Source organism: Petromyzon marinus, chromosome 13 (assembly GCF_048934315.1).
Source record: "Petromyzon marinus isolate PM22_M1 ecotype Great Lakes invasive population chromosome 13, UKy_Petmar_22M1.pri1.0, whole genome shotgun sequence".
Taxonomy (NCBI): Eukaryota; Metazoa; Chordata; class Hyperoartia; order Petromyzontiformes; family Petromyzontidae; genus Petromyzon; species Petromyzon marinus.
The window spans coordinates 4,523,821-4,545,939 of record NC_133679.1 but is presented as its reverse complement, the minus strand read 5'-3'; the positions used below and the strand labels follow the sequence as shown (position 1 = coordinate 4,545,939).

The following is a 22,119-nucleotide window of genomic DNA, read 5'->3' as shown; positions in this document are numbered from 1 at the left end:
TACGGCAGGCGTCACGATCTCCTGTATACCAGGTGAGGTCGATAACATTTCGCCACCGTGGCACTGAATCTCACTCCTTGATTCTCACCCCGCGCACACCCTGAGCATCGACGGGCATCTCTCCCTCCTACCCCCCCTCTCTCTCGGACGTCGGCTGGCTCAGGAGGACATCTTCACCCTGGAGGCCGTCGACCTGGGCCGCATCCACAAAATCAAGGTGCGGCACGACAACTCCATGCCGAGCCCCGACTGGTTCCTGTCCAAGGTCGAGGTGGAGGACCTGGACACGGACGAGGTGTTCCTCTTCACCTGCGAGCGCTGGCTCTCCAAGGACAAGGAGGACAAGAAGCTCGAGAGGACCTTCTACGTGAAGGTCAGGAAGCGAGATGCTCACCCCCCACCCCACCCACCGCTAGCCCCGTGACAGTTTTTCTTGCGCGGTGACGTAACCTCCGCGGTTGCCGACTCCGAGGTGCAAAATGAAGGGACGCGTCGCGGGAAGTAAGAAGACTATCTCAGGGGAGAACCGCACGTGAACGCAATGTCTACGGTGGTGAATTCTATTGTTGTTGTTCAGCTGACAAACAAAAAAAACGGACTTTTAAAGTCACAGCTTGCTGAAAGAAGAGGATGATCAAGCGACAACCAGGACATGTGGTCACCCTTTGGTGACACCCAGCAGTGGAGGTTTGCTATTCGGCGCAGTCTGGATCTGCGAGTGCCTTTTAAAATTTTATTTTGCAGCGGGCAACGCTGAGTTGTAGATGTTGTCGACGGTGGGTGGTTACATCTCTACATAATGATGACGATGATGAACATTCTCAGTCCCCTGATGCATGCCAAACCTCCCCTTGTCACGTTCATAGTGGGGCTGCTTTCGCCAACCTTCAGCACACTGGGTCAGTGGAGGTCGGTGAAGGGGAGGGATGGGATCTAACCAGTTTATGCGTCACTCGCCACCGGTGTAAGCCGTGGCTGAGAATCGCACGCGGATCACCAGGTTCACAGCACAATGTGTGCGCTAAGCGCCGCGTCGCTTCTGTCCTACGTATTTAACACGTTATGTTCGTGTTAAAAAAGCATCAGTGGTGAAAATTCCATATTCCTATGGCAGGGTCAACCCGTTGGATGACTACTGCGGACTTCCCATATGTTTCCAATGCTGAATCGATGGTGGTGGGTTAAGCAAAAACTTTACCACGTTTCACAGGCAAGGCCTAGTGCTGCATACATCTCCATCTGTGCCATCTCATTAGAGACTGCGGAAAGTCTTTATAGTTTTACACTTGCGTTTATTCTCGGCTAAACGATGTCCTACTCTTGAGATCGGTGTCAGCAGATCTCTCGCGAACAAGACTTACCCGACGAGACTTACTTTTATAAAAAGGAAAAAAAAAGGGCACGGCAAAGCAAATTGAACGAATTTTTCACAGCTCTTAATAAATGTATCGCCGAGAACGTGATTCCATTATCAAGCTGTTCTTGAGAGGTGGGGGCGGGGGGCATGCGTGTCGTGGGATCATTGGTTGAGCCGTAGAATTAATAAACCGAGAAAAAAACAGCTCAAACGGCAACGCTGGTGACTTCACACTTTTTTTTTTGCGCCAGTTGTTGTTTAATTGCAACGTGGGCGCGTGGCGCCATAGTCGGCGCAGCCGTGCCCGCAGTCGGAGGGTCGCGAGTTCACATCCCAAAACTAAACAGTAAACTAAACTATTTTTCCTTTTATTTTACCAGGCGAGGCCCGACTGAGCTGCATCCCTCTTTTTTCAGAAGCGACTGGGCCACCCACGATGGCTCAACGAAGTGGCTTATCGTCGTGCAAAAATTTATAGCAGCCAAATACTTTAAACGCACGTTGTTTAAAAATTTTGGACCATCATTTGTGGCCAGGTTGGTGTGATGGTATTGGGAACAGGAACAAGCGGAGTGAGTGACCGCCGTCGTCGTCGCTGACGTTTCGCCGTTCCTCTCCCTCGCAGGGCTACGATGGGGAGAAGTCCAGCGTCGGGAGCTCGGTGCGGAGCCTGCGCGGTTCGGCCGGCGGCAGCCTGCGCGGCGCGGCCAACCAGACGGCCCCCGCCGCGTCGAGCCGGCGCCGGAGCATCGTCGAGGATACGATATACGAGGGCCCGAGTGAGTCATGGACTCCTCGCGTGACTCTTCGCTGAGGCTTGCTGTGGCTCGTGGAGGGGGAACTCACGCAAAACCCCGGAACGTAGCCCCGGTAGTCCACGGCGCCAAGTGGGAGTGTTGCTGATGCCACCCGCTAATCAGGACCGATATCAATATCGTCATCGCCACCGGTGCTCCCACGGTCACCGCCACCTTTGGCCACACATTACCCCGACCGGGAACGTGCATAGCACCGCGCACCTCCGATTAGCACGGTCGTCTACGCACGGTGTGCGAAAGAAGTTTGACAACGTGCGTACGTACATAGCGATTATTGCCTCCCCCGCCCCCTCGGACCACGCTGGAAGATGAGACCTGTCCTGGCATCTTGCATTCTCACCCGGCTCGTCGACGTGAACTCACTAACGACACCGCCTCCTCGCCCGCAGCGCTGCCGTACCACGTGGCGGTGACGACGGGCCGCGAGAAGGCCCAGGGCGCGCCGGGGCGCGCTTTCGTGGTGGTGTGGGGCCGAGCCGAGCGGCGCACTCCCCGCCTGTGGCTCGACAATCCCGACGGCCCCGTCGCCTTCTCCCCGGGCTCCACGCGCTCCTTCCGCCTAGAGTCCCTGGACGTGGGCGACGTCACCAGCGTGGAGGTGGGCGGTGCGGTGTGGTGCGGGGCGACCCCCCCGGAAGGGCTCGTTGGCCAAAGGGGCCCGGGTGCCTGGCCAAAAGATGTTAACTACCTCGCCTGGTATACAGGACGTCGTGGGTTCGATCCCGACCCTGGCACCTGCTGCTGTATATTTGGAGTTTGCGTATTCTCTCTTCCCGTCGTCGCGTGGATTTTTCTCTGGGTCCTCTGGTTTTCCCCTCCACATTTAAAAACGTGCCTTCAGAGTATTCGGCTGCTATAAATTTCCATGTGATAAGCCACTTCGTTGAGCTGTCATTTGTGGTGAGGTCGCTTCTGAAAAAGAGCTACGTAGCTCAGTGGCCTTAGCTGGTAAAGTAAAACATTGTTTCGTTATAATTGGACAGGGGTCTCCGTGGTGTTCCTCGCATGCAGCGGGCGACCACCGGCCAACACGAGCCCCTCTCCCTGTGGGTCCAGGCCGGATTTCGGCACACTTGCCGAGTGGCGGCGGCGGAAACGCGGCGTCTCTTGTGTGCCTCGTCTCCCTCCGTTTCCGCCAGCTGGGCCACGACGGCACGTCGTCGTCCGAGTCGAGCTGGTTCGTCGACGAGTTCACACTGTCCCTGCCGACGCGCGGGGTGGCCTTCCGCTTCCCGTGCCGCTGCTGGCTGTCGCGCGCGCGGGCAGACGGGCAGACGGCGCGGGTGTTCAACGTGCACGACGCCGAGCTCGCCAACTCCAAACCCAAGGTGCGCGCTCGCGCTGCGAATAAGTGACGTGCACGTCACATTGATGACGAAGCGTAGGTCACTAATGACAGTAGCGTAGTGTGGAAACGGCCGTTCCGTGTTAACCCTCTGCCACCCAGGTCGGACGTCCGCTGCGGAGATGGAGCAATGAAACCAGATCGTGTGTGGGTGCTAGACTGAGTGTTGCATCGCCGCATTGTGGGGGTCGGCGCTGAACCAGTGGGAGAAATTCCACAATGCCACGGAGGGGCGTGGCGGTCTGACCATAGTTGATATCTCGCAAAGTGGAACTGGTTTTACGGACCTCAGAGGGATGATGGGCTCGGTGGAACTTCCGCCGGGGTGTGGACAGGGAGCGTTCTGGTCTTGGGTCAAGCACTCTGATCGCAGAAACTGACGCAGCACAATTTGTAACTCTGATCACATTGCAAGAACGCTGCACTGTCAATGCGGACACATGGACGCCAGCGTAGAATGCAATCGGCGACAGTCAACGCACGATCCGCTGTTACCATTAAGCACCGGCAGCTCGCACGGCGCAAGCGAGGCCTCACGAACGACCCGGATCTTCTGCAGCGTCGCGGGCTCTGCGCGGTCTTTTACCGGACAGCACCGCGGCCTTAATTAAACCGACTCACAGCAGGGTTCCTAATTAAATATTAATTTTTTCCCCGCCTCCTGCAGAGAGCGTTTTTTTTGTATTGAGCACGAACACCGTTACAGACGAAACGACGTATTATCACACCGGTCTCGTCCGTTGTTGCGCCGCCGCTCCCGGCTTCCAGTGGGTTTGACGAATGGCCGTGCGTCGCGGCAATAAATCTTGCTGAGGTCGGAGACTCTCTCAGTCTCTACTTCCAGCTCATCTGAGCTCTCCCAACACCCCCCCACCCCACCCTCCCTCCCTCCCCCACCTTCTGCGCGGCATTGGCCCACACCTTCCCCGTTGCCCGCTGAAGTGGCCTGATTGATTGTGGCAGGTTATCAGGCAGCCCGGCTGCAAGAACTCACAGATGCAAGGCAGGGGATTAAGCGGGGCTCAAGCACTGCACAGGCACGACTCTTCCTCGCCCCGTAATCAAACGACTGCCGCTCAAGAAGCGCAGTCCGCGCCGAATGCTCGTCGCGCGAGTTCCACTCTGGCTCCGGGCCTTGCAGCCGGCGGCTCCCGGGGTCATGTTGGCGTGAAGAACAAGAGAGGTTGCGACCAGGTGGCCAGAGGCACGAGGCGTGTTTGGCGATGGCTACGTTAGAGACACTGCCGGGGCTCGAATCTGGGGGGTTACGACCGCTTGCGATTCAATCGGCTTCTCAGGTGAGATGAGTTGATGGCCCCGTGGTTTCACTTTGTTGTTAAAGCCTCAGTTGCCTAGCTCAGATCGAACGGCGGTGGGTTCGTTCGAGGGCCGGTCCACGTTGCGCCGGTCGCGATGAGGGTCGGCCACAACGGTCGGGGCGTGAGGGTTCGTCGGTCGCTTAGCGAGTCGCTCGAAGGGGTTGCGTGCTGCGCGCTCGCCGTTTGCCCGCAGGTGAGCTACGAGGTGACGGTGGTGACCGGGGACTCTCCGGGGGCCGGCACGGACGCGGGGCTGCACGTCACGCTGTTCGGAGCCAACGGGGCGACGCCAGAGGTGACCCTCGCCAAGGGGGAGGACCGGTGAGTGACGGCGCCGCGGCAACGGCGTCACGTCGTCGCCTCTGCTAGGTCTGAGCCGGAGTTCGACGTCTCGTGCACAACGAGGACATCTCTCTGTGCGATGTGCTGTATGTTGAACTTCTTTTTGCACCGTACGTAGCCGACCGTGCTAATCGGAGGTGCGGAGGAAGGACAATAAACTAAACACACAAAGCAGTTCTGAAGAAATTAGTTTTCCATCTAGAGGAGTTCAAAGAGCATAGCTGCAGTGACTTAATAACGTCGGAAGGAAGAGCATCCTAGACGGCCGCAGAAGCGCATCTGACAGCGCGCGATGCAGTGACCGTCTTTGTTCGATGGTTAGCCAAACGCCGCTGCGAGGAGTTAGCGTGATGGTTTATGCTCCTTGAGGTCACCAAGGTATTTGTGGTTCATTTGCATCACCACCACCGTCGTCACCACCACCACCACCGCCACCGTCGTCACCACCACCACCACCACCGTCGTCATCACCACCACAGCCACCGTCACCACCACCACAGCCACCGTCACCACCACCACCGTCACCACCACCACCGCCGTCGTCACCACCACCACCATCGTCACCACCACCGCCGTCGTCACCACCACCACAGCCACCGTCACTACCACCACCATCGTCACCACCACCACCACCACCATCACCGCCGTCGTCACCACCATCGCCGCCGTCGTCATCACCACCACAGCCACCGTCGTCACCACCACCACCACCGTCGTCACCACCACCACCACCGCCGTCGTCACCACCATCACAGCCACCGTCACTACCACCACCACCGTCACTACCACCACCACCGTCACCACCACCACCACCGCCACCACCGCCACCACCGCCGTTGTCACCACCACCACCACCGTCGTCACCACCACTACCGCCGTCGTCGTCGTCACCACCACCGCCACCGTCGTCACCACCGCCACCACCGTCGTCACCACCGCCACCACCGCACATTGACGGCGTGACACATAAACCCCACGCAGGTTCGAGAGGGGACACAAGGACGTGTTTGCGATGGAGATGGATGACGTGGGGCGGCTGGAGAAGATGCGTGTTCGCAGCGACGGCAAGGGCAGCCGCCCAGACTGGTTCCTGGAAAAGGTCATCATCAGCGTCAGCCATGAGCTATCCACTGCTGCATAGCTTTTCTGAGCATAGCTGCTTCTTCCCGCTCGTGTGTACATATATATCTTTTTGTTGCGAAAATCATCGGGAACAGAATAATGGAATAATTATAGGCCAACCAGTCACATTTGTGAGCCGGGTTTAGGAAAGTTTTGACTACTATCGACCGCAGACACGCACGGACAATCATATTCCGCGTGTTCTTCCCGTGGTCGCGTGGATTTTTCTCTGGCCCCTCCGGTTTGTCCCCCCACATTTAGAATCAACTTTGGTTTAGAGCATTTGGCTGCTATACCTTTTTACACGTTACGCCACATAGGCATTACAAAAGCTACCGGCTTTCCCAGCCAGTCACGTTTTATTTCGGCCGCTAATTGTGTTTACAGTCCGCGTTCACGTCACCGGATTTTTTTTGTTTATATATGTATGTATGCGTCGTCGCCATTGTTGTTATTTTCAGATTCTGCTGAGGAACGTGAAAACATTCGAGGTGACGGCGTTCAAGCTGAGCGGTTGGATCTCAAAGTCAAAGGGGGACAAGAAGCTGGTGTGGGAGCTGCCAGCCGTGGTCGGGGCGGGCAACGACCCTCCGTCTAAGACCACGTACACCATCGCTGTGAAGACGAGCAAAGTCAGGGGTACGTCCGAGCGGGACAATTAGGTGTCCGAGAGGGGGGGGGGGTGGGGCTAGACCTCAGCGATTCGGCCCCCCGCAAATAATGAGTGGCTCTGAGATTTGTGATTCTCCTTCTCCCGCCCTGTTGCTATCTTGCAGGAGCAGTTTTTGTATTTTTTATTCAGCCGTTGATGCTGCAGTGGCTCCATAGCAGCAGCTGTAGGCCCCATCGGCTTGCATGCGAATTCCATGGACAGAAGAGTCTGGGGTCTGACACATGATTCGTGGTGCAATGTTCAGTTCAAAGGATGTTAAGTTTAAGATGGATTTTAAAATGTTTTAGGTTTACATGGACTGTAGTTTTTGCAGTTGATTGAAATCACCTTGACAAAATTCATACAAATCAGGATTAAAAAAAAAATCCAGAGGATAAATCCAGGCCCGTACTTATCAGACCTGGCTCCCTGTGACAGAGATCACGATGCTGGGAAAGAACCTTTCCAGTGGCAATGAAATGAAATACCACGATAAAATGTTTCTCCATGCGGGGATTGAAGCCTCGTGACCTTGATGATCCACACGTGTTGCACTTCGCGGACTGTGCAGAGAAGCAGTACGTACGTATTGCACGTTAAACTTCTTTCGCACTGTACGTAGCCAACCGTGCGAATCGGAGGTGCGTATTACCAAGGTCGCTCACTCATTGCTTCCTACGTCAGGCCACGGGGCTTTCCATCGCCTCCTTGTAGACTGCCATCGTGCTATATTTTTTTTGCCAAACCTAGGCAATTCGTTGCCGAGTAAACGTAACCCCTTAAGTGGCGGATTATATCACAACCGGTACCGCCCCCCCCTCACCTTGACACAAGCCCACACCAACCGGCTTGCTGAAGTATGGTCATAAAGCCCCCCATGACCAATGATGGTATGGGGAGTCTTCATTCATTGGTGGATTGAGAATGGTTGGAATTTTACAATTAGAATACCCATTTAAGCCAGCTGGGGTGATGCCGTGCGAGACCAATGTGTGTATTGATTGGTACGAGTGACACGACTGGAGGATGCAACAACAATAATAATAATGCCCTTTTGCCCGGATATAGATGTCGCCTTACGTCTGGGCAGAATGTTCATTTTTCAGGGGTCAATTGTGCAGGTGACCCTCTGCCGTGTGTTCCGTTTGTTACAAATTGCATTACCAGGTGCTGCCACCGAAGAGCGGGTTGACCTCTAGCTCACGCGGAGCTCGCGGAGCGGTGAATAGCCCGACCGTGGTTTGGTGAAATCGCGGGACGCATCTCACGTAAACAGTCGGGGGGGGGAGGGGGGGGGTCAACAACGCGTGCGTACACGTTAAGATTGAATGACAAAAACGCACCGAGGGATTGTAGGGTTTGGTTGGTTGTTACAAAGCAGCGTGTTTATTGTGGCGGAAAAATCGGCTCGCTCGGCCGGGACCCATCGTGGCTCGAAACGACGGATCGCGGTCGAGGCTAACGACGGAGTGGGGGCCAAAAGAAGGGAACGCGTCTGAGAGCTCGTCCCCACCGCGGAGATGGAGTGATTAAATCAGCCCGTGCGCAGGCGTTAGGTGGATTGTTGCATTGCCAGACAGTGAGAGGTGGCAATGGTTCCCGGAAGACTTCATCCAGTCTAATAACATGAGCGGTGACGCAGTAGTTGATAACCCACTGTCCTGTGACCTGAGTTCGATTGCTGGCCGCGGCTAACACCAGTGGCAAGTGATATCTGAACCAGCACTGGATGCCCCCCCCCCCCCCCGTTTACCAACCCACGTTGGCTTTGTTAACGTCTCTACTTTGTGCCTTTCTTTCGACGAAATGTCTCTCCACCTCGAATGCAGCACGAAACATCTGAACCAGACTTCTCAATGATAGAAACACCGCCCGTCCTTTGAACAGTTTTTCATTATTCGCAGCTTTCCCAGCAGCACGCCACTGCTGCTGCTGCCATTGCCGTGCTGCTCGCCGTACGCAAGTTGAACCTCTTTCGCACCGTACATAGCCAACCGTGCTGCTCGTAGGTGCGGGTGAAGGACGTCAAACTAAACACAAGAAGCAACTCTAAAGGAATGAGTTTTCAGTCGAGATTTAAAATCTTGCATAGCTCCCAGTGGCTTCCTAATATCGCAAGGAAGGGCGTCGGTTCCAGACGGCCGCGGAAGCCGCGCCTGAGAGCGCCGCGCGACGCTGCGACCGCCGTCTGTGTCCGACGGCGAGCCGAAAGCCGCCGCCGCCGCCGCCGTGAGGATGACGGCAGGAGTTCGCGCGACGGTTTCACGCCCGTCGACGAGGTCAGCGATGCGGCCGCGGTTCGCGTTTGTGACGAGCGCTTTTGTGCGTCGCCGCGCAGGCGCGGGCACGGACGCCAACGTGTTCGTGGCGCTGCACGGGGACGCGGGCGACTCGGGGCCCCTCGCCCTGAGCTCGGCGCTCAGCGGGGGGAACAAGTTCGAGAGCGGACGCACGGACGAGTTCCGCTTCGCCGACCACAAGAGCCTCGGCCGCCTGTCCAGGTTGCGCGTGTGGCACGACAACAAGGGTGAGGCCTGGCGCGGCTGCTGCTGCTGCTGCCGCCGTGTGTGTGTATCTGTGTGTGTGTGTCTCTGTCTGTGTGTGAACGTGTGCAGGAGCCGTAGCACAGTGGTTGGTGCTCTGCGATGCGAACCCGGCGACCCGAGTTTGATTCTCGCTCGCGGCCAACACCAGTGACGATTACTTGAGTCGGTCCTGGGCCTCCCTTAGGTCGACTCAGCCTCAAATGAGTACCTCCTGCAGTGTGTAAACATCAGCACTAGGCTTTAAAGACTCTTTCTAACACCTGTTTTATTGCCAGAAAGGTTAAAGCCAATTCGTCTTTTCTCGTCGTCTTGTTTTCTTGTTACTGCTTTTATTGTTTCTGTACTTCCCCCCCCTCCCCCGATGTTCTTCCAGCTGTGCAACCTGCACCTGCCGATTAGCACGGTTGGCTACGTACGGTGCGAAAGAAGTTCAACACACACACATACACACGTCACCTCGCGACGACGAGGTGACGTGCCCTTTACGAATGCTTGCGAGCGGTGCGCCGCCCCATGCTAGAGAACGGTCCGCTGAAGGAGATATCACAGAACTACAGCCGAGATTCCTTCAAGTGACCTCTTTTTGATGACATACTCGGGGACACATTTGCCATATGCCCTGCCGCAGGCAATCTGATCATTTTTATTCCACCCTAGAACTAAAACGTTGAAACCCTGTGTAACGAAAAAAACCAAGCATTTAATACGATAGTTTGTGTGACAATCAACTCACTCCGCTTACAAATCCGGATTTATCGTGGGCGGCTGAAACCCGGAATTTAACCGAGGGTGTCAGCGGTTCCAGCGCAGTGTCGCCTACCCCTGAGTCTAGGCGGTGCTCGCTTTAATTGAAAGTAGCTCACGAAAGGTCGAGAGCTCTGGCGAATCTAATTATCGCCGGCAAAGCAGATCTGAATGTGGTAATTTCATTGAGGGTTCTACGTGAAGTACCGCGAGTTGTAATCAGGTGGAAAGACGATGAGGGTAATGAGTTCCGCGGTCGAGCAGGTGAAGTGGTTGGTGCAGCGGCTCGGCAAGGGATCGAGTCGCTGTTCCAGTACTCGTGGCTACTCGCTAGAGTACTTGCTCCCGTAGTCTATAGGCTTACACGGGGTTTGTGTGTGTGTGTCTGTGTGTGTCTGTGTGTGGGAGCAGTAGTGTAGCGGTAATCACGCTGCGCTACGAACCCGGCGACTCGAGTTCAATTCTCGCTCACGGCCAACACCGGTGACGATTACCTGAATCAGTCCTGGGCCTCCCCTAGGTTGGCTCAGCCTCAAATGAGGACCTGGTGCGGTGTGAAAACATCGCCACTGGGGAGACAAAGGCGGCCAAGTGCGACGTTGGTCACCCACCCCCTCGTGTGCCTTGCCGACCATCGTTCATGGGTGCTCACGTACAGCACTTGCCGCAAAAGTCTGTTAAGGCTATACGGGGGATCTTTGTCCTGCGTGTGCTAAGAGATGGAACCGCCGCGCCGCGATGCCATCAATCCAGCCATGTGGCATCTGAAGTAGGTCTGGGCTTCTGCGCACGTCAGTCTAGCGTGGTACGGCAGGGCAGACATCACGACTAAGTGAACAAACGCAGCCGCAGGAGGTTTATTTTTTTGTGTTCACCTGCCACACCGCTCCCTCGCGTGCCACACCGGCGTCGATTCGGGCGCTCGCCAACAGACAGCGCTCCACCTGGGGCAGCGCGCGTCTCTCGCCGCGCGTGTCCGGGCTCGCGCTTGGTGCGCGTCCGTCCGTCCGTCTGTCTGCCTGCGTTAATGAAACACCCCCAGAAAGCGCCCATTCTCACAGTCACGGCACGTCTCGCCGACAGGCCTGGGCGCCGGCTGGCACCTGGCGGAGATCGAGGTGAGGGACGAGGTGGCCGGGCAGACGTTCGCCTTTCCCTGCAACCGCTGGCTGGCGGACGACGAGGACGATAAGAAGACCGAGCGGGAGCTGACGTGCGCCGGCTCGCACAGCCGCGCGTAGCCCCCCCCCCCACCTCTCCTCCCCCAAACGCGGCGAGACATCGCGCGCCTCCCTTTCTCTCTCTCTCTCGCTCTCTCCGCCGCACGCGCTCGTTCTCCCACTGAATTTCAACGAGGGCTAAATATAAATTAAGAAAAGCGGGGAGGGTGCGGCGGAGGGTGCGGCGGAGGGTGGCGTGGTATATACGTTACGCGGGTGGAAACAACAACCCCCCAGAAAAAAAAACCCGACGCGAATTTGAGATGAGCGAAAGCAGCGGGCGCCCACTCCCCGGCGGCACCCCCTCCCCCCTCACCCCGCTCCCTGCCGTGGCCGCGGGATTTCGTGAAGGTCGCTGGTGTAGTCGCGGCCGCCTCCGAGCGCGCCTCTACGGCGCGACGGCCCCAGACGCGTTGTTACTCCGGAGCTGCCTGTGGGGCGTGCCGCTCGGAGCGTAACTGCTTTTGCCCGGCTCACGAATTTTTGTTGTTGTTGTTGCTCTCCGGACGCGGTCGCCCCTCGTGAGCGCTGCCCCGGGACCGCCGGCGTCGGGGACGTAGTTTGTAGTCGCCGCCGTAGACGAGCGGACGGGAACAGGTTGAACCTATCAATCCCATCGATCAAGTGGACGGCACACCTGTCAACCCCTTATCAGTGCCCTACCCTTATTACAGACCAGTTCAGACCTTATTGGTCACCCCGTGCCCTTATAAATCTCAACGTTTAGCCTACAAATTCCCATCACAAGGGAGAAACACAAACAAATAGACAATATTTTTGCCCATATTGAAACGGCTGTACGCTGTATGGACCTAAAAACTGTACACGAATACAGGTAAACCGTATGGGCTGACAGGTATGCGATGGATTTAATTTTTGAAGCAGGTGAGAACCCTCTGAGACCAAATACCAAAAGTTTCAAGTAAAATTTTGTGTATACGTAGTTATACAAGAAAGCGAAATTGACACTGAAAAAAAAATTATGGTGACAACAATCAAAATACATCTATGGAAACGGAAATAAGCGATCAAATATTTTTTTTTAAATAACGCTTTTAGTATACGTGTGAGTAAATATTACCATGAAATGCAATGCCGACTGGACGACTCCAACATAAATACAATGTACAGGATAAAAGCGCAAGCATTAAAGATCACCAAGATTGTTTTTTCTTACAAATCGCAAAAATGGTGAAATTATACTGAACAATAATTCACCTGATGGCATTGAGGCGTTTAGAATTGAATGCCTCCCGGACAGACGACCGTGAATGTCCGCTCGGCACTTAACTGGCACCTTTCTGCGTGACCGTCAACTGTTCAGGAATTAACAGCCATAAACCTGGCCAAGAACTGAAACTCAACAATTATCTCCGACTGCACAGGTTCCATTTCAAACTGATGGATGTGTACGTTTTCCCTGTGGCTGGGAGATATGTTCGTGGTAACGGGTGTGCGAAGAGTTCTACGTGTGGAAGTTTTGATATTTACTCTTTTTTTCTACAGATTGTCGCTTCAAAGAGGCCAATTTTCCTGTACATTTGTGTGGAATGATTGAGCTGTTTTGTTTAATGCAGGATCTCTTCTGTTAACGCAGCATCATTATCAACAAAACTGTCATGTTAAATACAATGGTTCTTTTTTGATTCTGTAATCATCATAATCAATATTTATTATTAATTATTTAAAAATTCTGAATGTGTTCAGATTTTAATAAACAAAAATGGTTTCGGTTCTCTCAAGAAGACTGTAAATGTTGTAACATTTTTTGTAAACAAATTGATTGTGCTTGAATTCGGTTAACAGTGACTCAATTTTTAAATATCAATAAACATTGTTAACATTGTTAACAGCTTGCAAATTCCAAAAAGGGGAAATATATACACATCTTACATGGGATTTTGCCTCTGTGTCATCTTTTGTTTAAAGCCGCATACAGGAAGTCGCACCACTTGCCAAACTGGAAGTGGCACATTGCATTTCATTCTGGGAGTTCCATTCACCCTCCCCAGCTCTGTCCAAAGCATCAGCACAAGTGGCTGTTGATGCTTGTGGATTAATCCTTGCCTAACTTTTAATTCCAAATTTCGAATACCAAGTCCTTTGTGTAACAACAGTTATTCCTAAATGAAACTTCAATTTCAAAAAATCAAAATGTACTGAACACAGATTAAAAGTTTTGAGAAGTGTAGATTCACCAAATTATCAATTTACTGATCATGAGGCGTTATCACTCTGCTCCTGGAGAAAGACCTTCCCACAATCCGTATCGCTGCTTTGCAGAGGCAGATCTCTCGTTCCGTCTCCACATCGGCCGTGTTCCCAGGTGTGTTCCATATATTAGGCCTAATTTGAACGCCCTTATATATATTTTTTAAAATCAAGGTGTTGTTGAAACTTCTACAAATAGAGCATTCACAACTGACATTCTTCCTGAATAATGTTTAATGTATGGAAACAACACCAGTCAGTAAGTAGAGTGTTACTGTGTGGGAAGTGAGTATAGAGTTGATTTGTGGTGTGAGACTTCGTATTTATGAACTCAGAGAAAAAAAGTGGCAACTATTGTACAGTGTTATGTGTCATCGTCGTTATTTTTGGCTGTGATTTTAATACACATGCACATTTTACAGTAAATACTTTCTCGGTTGATATACATCTCAATATTACACGTCTTGGCACAGCAGTGTATGGAGGGAATTGGCGAAGGCTCTCGAAAAACCGTGGCACCAAGTCCAAAAAGTAGGCCACACTGTGTGCCAGTATCACAGTCCAAAAGCAACACTCGAGATTGACCTGGATGTGACTTTCTAAATGAATCAAGAGGTTTCTCTCGAACTGCATCCGAGAAAATTCCATCGTTAGGAAACATTTGACTCGCGTTTGGTAGGATGCGAGTTTAAACCCCCGATGGTCGTTCAAACGAGTATCAATCACGACGTGGCAAGTCAACGGTGGCTGTCCCCAGTCGGATCGTTCTCCACCATAGGAGAAGAGCATAGCAGCTCACAGCTCCTCTCGCCATATACAACGGAGATTTCGTCTAATTTGACCGATTGTCTACGGCCAGTGCTACTTTTTGTACGTTGGGCTTGTGCACCGTACGTAGACAATCCGGCGAATCGGAGGTTTTATACCATTTCTGATAGTAAAACAGGCGTTAAGATGTCCAAATAGATACCCTTTGCCAGGCGTCAAGTCTGCATTAACCACACGTACGTGTGGCAAAACATGCAAACAAGCATGCTCTGATAATTATATACGCATCCATAATAGAGGGGTTTAGGGTTAGATCGCGTAAATATATAAATGTGTCGTTAAACCCGCCACCACCCGACACAACCAACTAGTAAGGGTTGTCACGTAAACAGAACGTGGCCAATTCGTCACTAGTACAGCACACCGGTGTGTTGGCGAGCCCAACCACAACATTTACAATCTGAGTACGACGTTTTACAACTAGCTTCATCAGGCGATCTAACCCAAAAAAAAACCTTATGGATGATATTGGTCGCGAAAGCCTACGTGTTAAACTGAATAAACGTATTGTCTTTGCAACTGATTGTCCTACAACAGATACAGCCTTTTATATGGCCTTGTCTCACCAGTGTCATAGCAGAGAAGGAACAATGCCAAAAAAGGGTCCCATGGATATATTGATGAGATATATCCCTCGCGAAAGAGACTCTCAATTTCAATGGCTCGCCAACCTGGTTAAAACCAGGGACCCCTTTTGCATGCCATTTCACCATTTCTGCACAGGAGTGAATTCAGAAATAAATAAAATAAAATGCAATCGTATCACGCCACGTGCGGCAATATGCGTAATTTGATTTTTCCATTCATTCAGCAAAGGAGGTTGCAGCATTTGATTTTAAATTTAAATAATTTTCCGCGGGAGGTTACGAACGGTGTGATGATGCATCACGGTGCCACGCTGAGTGAGCTGGGGCACCCCACATACCTTGGAGAGGGGTAGGGGTGGGAACCACGTCGAAGAGCAGCTACTGAGCAACACCCACCACGGAGAACATGTGCGGGGCATGTTTTTAATTGGGCGAAAGCAGGGACCCTGAGCATGCTGTGTTGCTTAGAAACGCAATTTGTCATAAATGGGGGGCGGGGGGGTGTTGTCGTTACCCGCGCCTGCGTGTGTCGCAATGGGTCGCCGTGTCTGGGTGTTAATGCGGAATGGTCGCTGTCTCGAGGCAATCTGGAAAGCAGCCGATTTCATTACAGAGCCCGAATGGCCCTCCCACCCCCTCGCCCCCACCCCCTCGCCCCTACCCCCAGCCACACCCCTACCCCCACCCCCTACCCCCACCCCTTTCCCCACTCCCACCCCTTCCTTGCTCAAGTGAGTAGTGAAGCACCGCTTGGTCTCCCCCGCACCCCGCCCCCCTGCCCGCACCGCGGCCCCCTCCCCCCGCCTCCCGACCCCCGCTGGTGACCCTGAGCCTGTGGTGGAAATTCGACGTTTCCATTCCGCGGGAGGGCACACGCCGCTTCTACGGATCGCCGCCGTTGAAGCGGCTCGCAAATCATGAATCGTTTTAGCGATCCGAGGTGTGATGGGCTGAGGACAAGAGGCAATGCGATTTGGAAGAACGCGGATTCTGAGAATTGTTATTTTGATGTATTTACATTTGTGAAAGCCGATGACTGCATGAACAAAAAATGTATTTTTTTTATTCCAGCTCCGTTGATTTCACCGTCGTGCGACACGTGATTGTGTTATAGGGCAAGCGGGAAAGCTATGCTGCCGAGTGTGGATTCTAGGTCACAGAGAATGACTTCTGAATCTCAGAGGTAGTTCTCTGATATCCACATTTTATGACTGTTCTCTAAGACAGGGGTTGGTACACGCACCGATCTCCGAGAGTTCAAATGGATTATTTGTCTCATTAAATGATAGCCGCAGCAAAATCGCATTGCGGGGATACATTTGATGACCTGAACTTTTGTCCTTCCGTCATTAAATTAGTGGCTCAATAGTAATCGTCTCGTTGAATGATATAAAAAAAGGCTTTACCCTATCTGGAATAAAGATAAGTGTTGAGATATTCAAACACCAAGTAGACACCAAATTACAAGCCAATTTAATTTCCAGCAGAAATGGTAAAACCTTTATTTTATCGTTCAATATCTTGATACTGGTGAAAGGGTCCTTTAACTGCTCAGCCTACGCTATGGATGCTTTGGTGTTTGCATTGCCCTTGTACTGCTCGCCTTTTTACAGCCTTTTGTCTAGCACTGGTGAGACAAAGCCATAAAGGAGACTGTCTCTGGTGCAGGGCAATCAGTATCCAGGACAGTGTATCATCAAAGCATATTTCTTTGCGTTTTTTTACCGCTGGTATATGGTTGCGCAGACATCGATGCATTTTGATCGGTGTCTACTTGGCGTTTGAACATCTCACCACCTGCATTTACACCAGGAAGGGCATGAAGCCATTTCAGAATTCAATAACTTGATACTGGCGAAAGTGTCCCATGGAAATCACGCTGTTGAAGGACTTTTCCCTGCCAGGTGAATGCAGGTTTCCCACCACAAGCATGGGATCTCCAGCAGACACGAGAGTTGCCCCATTGTTTGATTGAACAGGGATGATGCATTGTGACCATAAACATTATCATTCTGTTTAAAAATTTGAATTAAAAATATTTTGTATTCATAGACGAAGAGTATGTATATGTGAATTTCAATTTAAAGCTTTCGCGACTGCAGGGATTCATATTATTGGTTCTTTCGGTAAAGTCACGTAGAAGAGAAATAATAAAATAATAAAAATAAAACAATAAAATTCTCACGACGTTTCGATTGCAACACAAGCAATCATCATCAGGTGTGAAAACCACAGCAAGAAAATTTTGAAAAAAGTGGCGTTTTTTTTCTGAAAATCGAAACGTCGTGAGAATTTTATTTTTGTTATTTTATTATTTTATGTTTTCCCTTCTATGTGGCTTTACCGAAAGAACCAAGAAGAGTATATATATGGTGCGTGAATTTCTGGAGTGGAAATACAGTTTAGTGTTTAGAATGGAAGATAAGTGAATTGGCTATCTCTGCCAGTGGAGGGTGCTATTGAATAATCCTTGTAGACGTCTCTCCTGCCTTGCCCTGAACATTACACACTGCAGTGAATATTTCACTATACTGTCGGTAGAGGGATATCGGGTTCTTAAAGATGCAGCCCAACACACAAACATCTCTAATCTTGAAGATGAATACGTAAAGTATACGTCGCCATCTTCACAAGACATTGATTGTTTTCTTTACTCTTAAATTAGGGGCCATCCATAAATGACGTCACACACCTGGGGGGGGGGGGGGTCAGACATTTGTGACGAAGGGGGGGGGAGGTTTGAGAAATATGACGTCACGTAAAAAAGCGCTACTTTAAATAAATATAGACAACACGTTCTACTTAATTAAATAGACTTTTCAATAAATGTTTTCTCCTACAACATCAGAGTGCAGCGCCACATTAAATACGCACTACAATGACAATAGTTTAAAGCTATTTGAAGCATGTTTGATTTTTTTTTGGGGGGGGGGGCAGAGCTTTGTGACGTCATATTTGAGGGGGGTCTGTGACGACGGGGGCGGGGGGGTAAAAAATCGTCCAAAATCGCGTGACGTCATTTATGAACGGCCCCTTATGTTTGTGTCGTATTTGGGTTTCTCCTGTAATGCGGTTGTATCAGCTTGGATTTTATATTTTGCTTCGCTGCTGCTGTGGTTGTTGTTGCTGTTGTCATCATTGTAGCTCACCAGGTCACCCTTGCGAATGACACTCTTATCCTGGACTCCCAAGAGTCCCTCGCCCGTTTAACAATGACGTCACCCTGCTGCTCTATTTAAAACCGGGAGCAAGTGGAGAGGGCTTTACCATTCTGGCGAATTGCCCGATGATGCTGGATGTAATTACCAGCGAAACGTCACAGTACTCAAACTGTAAATGTTGTGGATTCACTCTTCAACACACCGGTGGGCTAAAGTAGTGAATTATTTGTCTTTTGTCAACGTGACACTTTTTTTGCTGATTGGCCGTGTCGGGTGGTGGAGGGTTACGACACATTTATAAACAACGCGATCTAAACCAAAAACCTTTATTATGAATCAGCCAATAATGTCTGTGTGTCCCGCGTGTGACGTCACTCCACATCGACCAGCCCCCCTCATTAATAATCATGAAGAGGTTACGTCCTCCACATGGACCCACCCCCCTCATTAATAATCATGAGCGGGTGACGTCACTCCGCACGGAGAACCTCCCCCCTCATTAATAATCATGAGCAGGTGACGTCACTCCACATCGAACAGCCCTCCTCATTAATAATCATGACCAGGTGACTTCCTCCAAATGGACACCCCCCTCATTAATAATCATGAGTGGCTGACGTCACTCCACATGGGGGGCGAGGCGCCTCCTCCCCCCTCCGCGGCGCCAACTCACAACCCTCACTACAAAGGCAGAACCTTCACGTCACGCGATCTCCGTAACGCTATTGAGACATCGAAGTAAAAAGGACGTCATGATGAACCAGGGATAACCTTAAAATGAAATAGGTCTGTGTCAACGCGCCCTTACAAATTGCACACCAATGGATGCAATGAATATCACGTCCCGGTCTGATTTTCGCTTGCAAGTTTCAGATTTACCGCAATACACCCGTCCTTGGACGGGCAAAAGGCGAGTGTTTATAAAATACACAGAGACCAGAGAGGTAAGAATGGATGCTCTTAACCACTCGAACGCTCTGGCCATGAAAGTTACCAATTATATAGATTTTTTTTTTCTTTTTGAACGCAGTGCTATTGACGAATGCATTCAGTTAGTTTTGTTATTTGTTCTCGCGCGTCGCTGCCAACGCAAATTCTGCCAGATATTTGGTTCGATAATTTCTCTGCAGTTCTTGTCCATTGGAATGCTGTAATAAATGTCATCAGAACATGTTATTTTGTTAAAATAGATATGTTGTTTGCATTAATGCTTCGCAACCCTTTGCTTCACGAATCAAAAATGTTAGAAGACGTATAATGGTGTGTGTCTCTCTGTATGTGTCTCTGCGTTGTCTCTCTCTGCTTGTGTGTCTGTGTGTCTCCGTGTCTGTGTTTTGTCTCTCTCTCAAATTTAGCATTTTTGGAAGAACGTAATCAACCAGGTGGGGTGTTGACTGTTGTGTTAGCCGACTCTCTGTGTTGTATTGCATTATATTTCTAAGTTCACTGATTTGTTTTCTACCTGATGACGATTGCTTGTGTTGCAATCGAAACTTCGTATTCTATTATTTTATTTATTTTCTTCCTACGTGACTGTACCGAAAGAACCAAAGAGTCATTCCTGCAGTCACGAAAGCTTCAAATCAAGTTTAGGACGTATAACGTTGTTGTGGATAACATTGGCGAAAGCGTGTCCCCCTTCGCCTTCTAGCTACAGAGCCGTGTTGTTACATTCCGTATCATCGCAGTGCAGCGGTTACATTTTGTTGTACATGGGTTTTTATGAATGAAAAAAACGCAATCCCGTCATGTTGCGGAGTGTGGCGTATTAGAGGGCACGGCTGTAACACTGCAGCGATGCCACTGGTACACCTGCGATTATTACATGTGGAAACACAGGTGTGGGTTTCGAGGCGTTTCAGTGCACTATGAAAGCAAATTCTCTCTTCCCATTGCATCCTGCACCTTCGTCTTGTCTTACCCCCATCCCACGAGTTGTGAGTGCAACACAGCTGAAACTCCCAGGTGCTATTACAGATGACACCGCTGTAGGTGCTTAGTTTGAGTTGAGTCAACCTATGGGAGGTCAAGACCAGGTTCACATTATTCCCTGACATGGCCATGAATTGAACCAAGCAAGGTCATACACATGTAAGACAAAGATCCCCCGTAGAGCCCTAAGAGGCTGTCGGAGCAAGTGCTGTTAGCGAGCACCTGTGAAGGCCAGAACAGCACACGAGGGGGTTGGTGGCCAACACCACACGTGCCTACCTTAGACTCCCAAGTGGCGATGTTTACACACTGCACCAGCTACTAATTCGAGGCTGAGTTGACCTAGGGGAGGCCCAGGACCGGTTCAGATAATCGTCACTCGTGTTGACCGTGAGCGGGAATCGAACTCGGGTCGCCAGGTTCAGTAGCACAACGCGCTAACCGTTATGCTACCAAACCCCACATACACATGTAAACGCACAAAGACTCCCCCCACTAGCCTTATAGACTCTTGGGGCAGGTGCTATTAGTGAGTACCTAGTACGGCCCGGGGTGGCACAATATAACCTTGCTTCCATGAACCACAGAAAACAAAGGATGCACGGAAGTTTCTCCCAAACCCCAGGCAGAAGGCAGGAATTATCGGGGCCAGTTTCACTTCACAGGCTGGCCTGAATTCTCTCAGGCCTGCATTCGGGCTGAGTGGAAATGCGTCGCCAAACATGTCAATCAAAAACGAGGTAGGTGGCAGGCACATTTCATATTAAATTACATTTCACATTTAACATTTAAATTTGCCAGCAACACGGGCTTGACCTTTTACAAGCAAGTATTTTTTGGCATGTCTCACTTGGAAATATTCATAGTTAAGACCCGTCCAAAGAAGGGCCCAAGACAAATTTGGATAGGCATGGCCAAACATTAAACCCAAGTGGCTGAGATGATAGTGCAGTCCACACAGCACTGCACTACCATTCCCCCCCCACACATAGACTAAGATGCTCCATTTACCTTCATAGATTATTGACAAATGCTGTGAGCAACCACCTTCTGAGGCAACCACCTTCTGAGGCAACCACCTTCTGAGGCAGACACATGGCACGAGAGAGGGTCAGCCGTGCGCACGGACACTGACCTCAACACACGAGAATGTGTTTTGGCTGGGGAACACGACATTTGCTGGATTTCGACGCCATCTAAATTGTTTAAAAGTGACACCAATCAAAAGCACGTTGCGCAAAAGTGCAGCACAAAATGTCGTGCCCTCGCCGTGACGACACGTTTGAATTTGGGGAATGGCGAGCACTGAAGCGTTACATTTGGACAAACCAGCGGCGGTGGTAAAGAGACGCTCTCTTGCAGATTTATTGTCTCGGCGTGACGGCGCTGTGTGAAGTCGAAGTCGCACATCTGTAACCCTCAGCATGTTGCCGTTGCCTCTGCGTTTCTCTGAGAGTGGGAGGTTTTTTTTTCCCTGGTCGGTGTCGTTTGAAAAGTGCAAGTGCTGTACACACGCACGCACGTTGAAGTTCTTTCGCACCGTACGTAGCCAAACGTACTAACTGTGCAAATCGTATGGGAGGACCACAGAAGCCAAACAGAAAAATATATATACGTAAAAACATAAAGCGGTCGGTGAATGTGCCACAACTGTTATAATATAAGTTTGTCAAATATTTTGGTGGTTCAAAATTTGTGCAGATTTGCCACTTTTTTTAAAGGACAGTGTGTATACTTAATGGGTAGGTGGAAGGGCAGTTTCTGCCAATATTTGGCATTAAAAACAATAACACGGACAAATGAACCTTATGGCGGTAACCCGGAGTACCCCGGCTCTCGCATAATGTCGGTGATGCAGTCATTTTTAGTCTGTTGATGGTCGGCGATGCGGCAATCGACTCATCTCGACGAGCTGTACACGATGCACTATTCAAA

At 51.0% G+C, this 22,119-nt stretch overlaps 1 protein-coding gene across 1 annotated transcript in view; it reads left to right on the top strand.

The window, feature by feature from the left end:
- Nucleotides 1-13,364, top strand: part of LOC116942134 (lipoxygenase homology domain-containing protein 1-like) — a 145,289-nt gene extending 131,925 nt beyond the window's left edge. Inside the window, exons 33-42 of the mRNA XM_076066939.1 lie at nucleotides 164-373; nucleotides 1,983-2,136; nucleotides 2,565-2,773; nucleotides 3,315-3,503; nucleotides 4,582-4,818; nucleotides 5,033-5,160; nucleotides 6,163-6,280; nucleotides 6,765-6,942; nucleotides 9,294-9,482; nucleotides 11,329-13,364. Of these exons, the coding sequence (XP_075923054.1) occupies nucleotides 164-373; nucleotides 1,983-2,136; nucleotides 2,565-2,773; nucleotides 3,315-3,503; nucleotides 4,582-4,818; nucleotides 5,033-5,160; nucleotides 6,163-6,280; nucleotides 6,765-6,942; nucleotides 9,294-9,482; nucleotides 11,329-11,486 (1,770 nt within the window). The 3' untranslated portion in view covers nucleotides 11,487-13,364. The remainder of the gene's footprint in view (nucleotides 1-163; nucleotides 374-1,982; nucleotides 2,137-2,564; nucleotides 2,774-3,314; nucleotides 3,504-4,581; nucleotides 4,819-5,032; nucleotides 5,161-6,162; nucleotides 6,281-6,764; nucleotides 6,943-9,293; nucleotides 9,483-11,328) is intronic.
- Nucleotides 13,365-22,119: the final 8,755 nt, after the last annotated feature.